Consider the following 6,423-nt stretch of genomic DNA (forward strand, 5'->3'; position numbering starts at 1 on the left):
ACATCTTTAGGGTGTCATGGCTAATTAGAGCCCTGACTATACCCTCTAATTAGTTAACACTTTCAGACAAATCACCCTGTCCTCTTCAAACCACTTCACACCTCCAGATACATCCCTAATTGACTTGAAAGTTGACTCCGCACTTCTTCCCGGACCTCCTTCCATTTCACAAGGCATTTCAAAATAAATAAAGGCCTGCTCCTCAGTCCTGTCTCAGAGCCCAGCTGGGGAATTGCCCTCACATCCGCACAGGCATGCACCTGCACGACCTGACACAAAACCTCCATCACAGGCACAAAGCAAATGCTCTGACGCAGCAGCAGCATTGTCCCCCTCTGATCTCCGGTTTCTAGCCATCCTAGTGCTACTTTCAACAACAGACAGCAAAGCTTTTTCTCACAGAACAGGAGTGTTTGCGATGCGTCAGTGTCCTACTAAAAATACTGCCCGGGGGCTTGTGAGAGAAGCAGGGCTCCAGCAAAGGAGCCTGGTATCTGGCAACAGAAGGCATTAGAAAAAACCCCAACCACTGAGAACTTAATATGCCAGAATGTTATCAAGTGCCAGCATTTCAATCCAGAAGCTTGATTTCTGTTTTCATTAGGTAATGAACAAACTGAAATGATCCGAATGTTTTCAGTTTCCCAATAGCACAGAATTTGAAGTAGATAGGCAACCCCCCCCCACCATCATAACTGCAAACATGCTGAACAAAAACTACCAAAATTCATAGGAGATAAATATTGAGCCCTTAAAACCCTGCTATGAGAACAATGTCTCTTTACTTGCTTTCTGCGAGGTTTGTTATAACAAGAGAGAAAGACTCCAGTATACAGTGTTTTAATATATATACACACATTCACAGCTGGAATAATAGATTTTAAGGACTGAAGACAATATTACAGCTGGATGTATGCAGAAATGCATAAACATACCTTCAAAAACATATTCTTTGCACTCTACCCAGATATGTAGACGGACAAATATATAATACACACACACACTCTCCATGTTTCAGATCGATCAGAACCATTCATTAAATCAGACTCTCTAAAGTTTCTGCTGCTTTGGGAAAACATGACCCTGAGGAGACATCACGCATGAACTTAACAACCAGCAGAAAATGAAACCATAACACGCTGCATCTTGAAAGCCAGCCCTGAATCTAAGTTAATCCCTGCTCTGGACAATGCCTCTAGAGAGGCATTAAAACCATGCTAAGGTGTTTTCCTGGATTTCCCAGATTCCCCGGAGATTCCCTGGCACTCTGGCCGCATCCATCTCCTTCTCACTTCGGAGATGTTTCCGGCTGAGCGCTTCCATCCTTACTCCTGCTGCTTCCACGGTCAGTGACAGACAGACCCAGTGGAGCAGCATCCGGAGAGCTGTGTCCTTGCCTGGCAGCAGGACGAGTTACCGGGACAGCTCGTGGGGTTTAACACTCATAATCCTACAAAATGTGCAGGGGAATGATGTACCTGCAGGGGGATGATGTACGGGGCTTGAAGGGTCAAGAGCAGCTTTGCAACCTCCTCTCCCATCCCCAACAAAGGAATTCCAGCAGATCTCGTGCCCCCTAGTGTCATCCTGGCGAACGGACTGACACCGGGTACCGCCAAGCTCCGGGTACCACCTGGCCCAGGCAGTGCCCTTGCTTATCCCACATCGAAGCTGCCACTGTGTCCTGCTGGCACCTAGAGCACAGTGAAACGCCATTCCCAGCAGTTCATGTAAAGGACAGTGTAAGCTTGCTGTCCCTCCCCAGCACCCCGAGGCACCCACACCCCCCCAAGTGTCCCCATGACCATCACGGTGCCTCCTCCATTCTGCTCTGGAGGAGCCCCGGCAAGATTTGCCCCTCCATCAGATAGCCCACACAGTGTCCCTGGAGAAGGGCCAAGAGGAGGAGGCAGAGAGCATCTGCAGTGGACACTGTCCAGAACACAACTCCTCCTAAAAATAGATAGACCCTGAAAGGGCACAGCCCTTCCAGGGAATGGGAATGCTCAGTGCTAGGAGCTCAGGGTTTGGCATGATAAAACTTCAAAGTGCACGAATGCAAGGCACTTTCTCACCCTGTTTCATCCCCATGAGAGCACCTGTGGCATCAGGCTCTGGCTACGAGCATGAGAAGCAATACACAAAAATCAGCCCAGAACCCAGCATCCCTGACTGCCAGCCTGCTCTGACCAAAGATCCAGCATCTCCTTGAAAAATGCCCATGCTGACTGCAGCACTAATGAGTGCAACGGAGAGCAGACCCCACACACAGAGCACCTAAACAAGAGCTGTGTGCTGGAAAGGTGCACAGGAAATGTGCATGCATGTGCCTCAGTTTCCCCATCTGCCCAGCTTACCTTCTCTTATTTTCCTCCTCCCTCCTGTTCAACTATTAGTTCTTGTGGGAAGAGGCACCCCAGGAATACACCTAGACCTCCGTCCCCTTCCAGCATCTGCTAGCAGCATGCAAGCAAACCTCGGTAACCCATCACCAAAATTTGGAGGAATTCTCCCCAGGGCACTGACCTGAGTATGCTGCTTTCTTCTGCAACACCGAGCAGGGACTATAGCTTAGAATAATGGGGAAGTAACTCAGTTCAGTGCTGACAAAGCATCACAAGCCCCAGCGGGGTGGGAGGGGAGGAGGTGTCCTTCCCTCACGCTGCCATGCCTGGTATACATCATGTTTAGGGCCAGGCATACGTCACCGACACAAAATGGACAAATTGGAGGGATTTCAGAAAAACGAGCGACAAAAATGATCAGGAGGCAGAAGGGATTGATTTACAAGGGGAGATTAAAAAGCTGGGCTGAGCAAGTACTGACTGCAAAAAGCAGTTGGATGTTAATTTGCAAATGGGATGAAAACAATCTGGGAAGGAGTAATTTAGCATCTTCATCAGCATTGGGATGAAATGAGGGGGAACTCAGGGCTGAGTGGGCAGGGAAAAAAATCCCAAATCAACCCAAAAACTCCTTTCCTAGTTATGCATGACTGTCTCCATCAAAACACTCAAAGTCCCCAAAACTCACTCTGCCTCGGACAAGGACCCTCGGGAGCAGCTGAGCCTGTGCATGCACACACACACACACAGAGACAGGCACACACACAGAAACACACACAGGCACACACAGAGCCCTTTCCCAGCCCTGACTCACACTCAGGAAAGCAGCAGGGCCGCCACGATTGCCAGAGAGGATGGAGGCTTCACGCTTGCAGCGAAGCAGCGGAGAGCGAAGGCTAGAGCTGCTGGGAGCAGTGGGAAGGTCCCTGCAGAAGGATGCTTTTGCACTCCCGGGTCTTCACAGGAGAAAGGTGCTGAGATGGCTTCCTGCAAAGTGGCAGGAGTGAGCTCAGCTGCAAGCACTGAGATATTTACACACAAACAGCACATTACTCAGCAACTCCCATTTGTCAGGCATAATGGCAGCGGCAGCAATAATAAACGACAGAGCTGAGAGACAGGCTCCCCAGGCACACACCCAGCCCCAGCGTGAGCTGGAGCAGGATGCATGCCTCCAGCTTGCAGGGAATTAACTGAGAGTGGCCAGGAGCTGGGGCTTGCACCCACAAAACTCCTGCTGCTGGCTTCAGAAACTCAGTCACGTCTCCGAAAGCTAAGCCTTGGCTGCACAGTTATTTGAATGTGTGTGTGCATCACAAGCTTTGTGGCTTTGAGAGGTACAAGGGCTTTTCCCTTCCCTAGCCCAGGAGGTGCTGAGCACTTTTCAAGTGGAAGGGGATGCAGAGTCCTGGCAGGATGGGGTCCTCTTGGGGTAAATCAGACCAAAGATAATGTACGATCATTAGATCACGGCTTGGCCTGCTCTGACAAGAGGCTCTGATAAACTTATCTTGAGGAGCTGTCGCAAGGAAGTCTGCCAGGCATGGGGCTCTCATTTCTAAAGCTCAGCCAGTCTTGGGAAAGACCATCCACTGCAGTGAACCCCAGAGACCTCTGGTCCCAGGACCTGGTCCCAGCGTGCTGCCTGATCAGACACGAGCATCCCTTGCACGTCTCCAGACATCACAGCAAAGCTCCAACTCCTCATAGAGGGGCAGGGCAGGGAGCTGAGAGCAAGAACGGCTGCTCCCACGTATTTGCACATTTTGCAGGAAGCAGCCAATGTCAGTGCCTTGCTGCCTGCACACACGGCCAGTGGGACCGGCAGCAGCATGTGCAGGTCCTGTCCCTCACCCAAGTACACAACGTGGTGCGCTGAGAGCGGGCACAGTCAGTGAAATTTGCTAAATCCGAGCAGAAGTCAGCAAGTTCCCGAGCAAAAAGCAATCCGAGAAAAGGACCTCCTCAACCATCCCGCAAATTAAAACACAAAGAGATGGGGAAAAAAACTGAACAGCTTTGCAGGCAATCCCCTTTCTGTAACCTGCGCTCTAAACAGACCCTGCACATGTGTCTGTAAGTGCGGGGTGGGGAAGGATAACAGAGTGAAGAAGTGCCGATCGTTATACCAAAAAAGTTTAGTGGTTAAAGAAACAACTGCCGGAGGAGCCAGGGAAGCTGGAACATGCAGACCTGGTTCTGTCCCCAGTGAAGGCAGCATAAACTGGCTCACGAACTGATTGGAGTCACAACTCGTTTTTAAGATTGCAGTGGGGGAAGTCACCAAGATGTGGAAATGTCAGGGAGTTTTGTGCAGCATAGGGATCGGTGTGTATTATGCAATTCTAGAAAGCAGCCCTTGTACTCACGCTCGGGATGAACTGCCTGCCTAGCCCAGGGAGAGCAGTTCCCCAGAAGCGCCATGCAGACACTTTCCTTATAAAATCACACTTGGGGAAAAAAAGAAAATCAAAGAAGGAAAAAAAAAATATAAAAGAAAATCTGAACTGCCACAGCAGAGAAGAAGGCAGGTTGCGCCTTCGGAGAGACGGAGGAGAAGCCTGCTCTCCCGCCCAGGAAATCCACGGGCTCCGGTTTACAAAGAGCCGCCCCGCAGTCCCGGCTCCAGCCCCATGCACTGCCGCAGGGAGGACTCATCCCTCCCAGTCCTCAACCTGGTGCTGGCCGCGAAGCCCTCCCGGCCGGGCAGGGGACGGGGGGTCCCGCCGGGCAGAGGACGGGGGTCCTGCCGCCGCGCCCGGATGCGGACCCGCTGACCCGGAGGGTGCGGCGACTCTCCGGCCCCTTGCCCCCCATCTCTCCCCGCCGGGAACACGCGCACGGTGGGGCAGGAAAGTAAGTTGCCCAAATTGTTTCCTCCCGGGCGAGGAGTGGACGCGCGGCCCTCGTCGGGGCGCGGACACGCGCGGGCGCTGGAAAGGTGCGCGGCTGCGGGGCGGGAGGGTACACCAGACCGGGGGCGAATGCGGGGGAAGAAAGCGTTCCCCTCCGCCCTCCTTTCCGCCTCCCTCGGCGGCGGGCACCGCGGCTCGCCTCCGCTGACCCCCGTGCCCGCACGCCGCCTCCCCCGTCCCGTGGGTGGGGGGGGGTACACGCCGTGCCGCCCTCCGGCCCCGGCCGCCCGGTACTCACGGCGCCTTCCTTGCCGCCGCTCCCGGCGCTACCCCATGCAACCACCGGCTGCTTCTGCACCGGCTCGGGGGCTATAAGCTCTTTTAAACTCCAGCACATAACCCATGTGACCGCAGAAGCCACTGGTAAGGAGCGCCGGGGAGCCAGCGATGAGCTCAGCCCGCACCCCCCGGCACAGCGCCGGGGACGCGCTCCCGGCCCCGCCGCGCCGCGCGCACCCGTCCACACACACACACACACACACACACACACACACACACGCACACACACACACACGCAGCGCACACACACACGGGCTCACAAACACACGCACGCACACCCACACGCGCACCCCCACAGGCACACGCCGGTCCACGCCCCTGCGGACACGCCGCCGCCTCCTCCCTCCCCACGGATGCTGAGCCGGAGGGAGGCACCGCACACACGCGCGCCCCACCGACCCCCGTGCAACCGCACACTCGTGGAAGCACCGTGGGGACGGAGCCACCTCCCCATCATGAGCAGCAGTCCCTGCAAGTCCCCCCACCGCCCCAGAGATGCAGCCCCGAGCGTGGCCACCCTGGTGCACACACACACGGTCCTGCACGACGTGCCCTCCACAAGCACAGCCCCTTCCTTCCACCAAGAGATGCAGACCCAAGAGAAGGCACAGCGCTACCATTTCCGTGCACACCTCCGTGTGCATCCTAGCACACAGCCCCACTCGTGAGCACCGCGCTCCCCCACACCAACACCCTCCTGGAGTGCCCAACAGAAGCGCCACAGGAAGGTGCAGAATGTCGTGAAAGCACCTCACTCACCCCTCTTGCACTCGTTGCACAACCAAACACCCAACACACGCGTGGGCTGTGCTCCCTATCACGCAGCCATTGCCGCCACACCTGCACCCACCTTCCCCACTTCAATAAAACCTGCTGGTGTGTGC

The 6,423-nt window shown here is 54.6% G+C and overlaps 1 protein-coding gene across 5 annotated transcripts in view; it reads right to left on the reverse strand.

Moving 5' to 3' along the window:
* CNTFR (ciliary neurotrophic factor receptor) overlaps nucleotides 1-5,696 on the reverse strand; it is a 200,707-nt gene extending 195,011 nt beyond the window's left edge. For 2 of the 5 annotated variants that reach the window (XM_032096476.1, XM_032096474.1), the window contains exons 1-2: nucleotides 5,499-5,585; nucleotides 3,160-3,332 (exon numbers count right to left, since the gene is read on the reverse strand). Coding sequence is in view for 3 of the 5 variants with exons in the window: in XM_032096471.1 (XP_031952362.1) it covers nucleotides 5,499-5,597 (99 nt within the window). In the remaining 2 variants the exon portion in view is untranslated. Of the gene's footprint in view, nucleotides 1-3,159; nucleotides 3,333-5,498 lie in introns of all 5 variants that reach the window. The other 3 variants (XM_032096471.1, XM_032096472.1, XM_032096473.1) reach the window with 3 other exon arrangements.
* Between the last annotated feature and the right edge of the window lie 727 nt (nucleotides 5,697-6,423).

Source organism: Corvus moneduloides, chromosome Z (genome assembly GCF_009650955.1).
Source record: "Corvus moneduloides isolate bCorMon1 chromosome Z, bCorMon1.pri, whole genome shotgun sequence".
Taxonomy (NCBI): domain Eukaryota; kingdom Metazoa; phylum Chordata; class Aves; order Passeriformes; family Corvidae; genus Corvus; species Corvus moneduloides.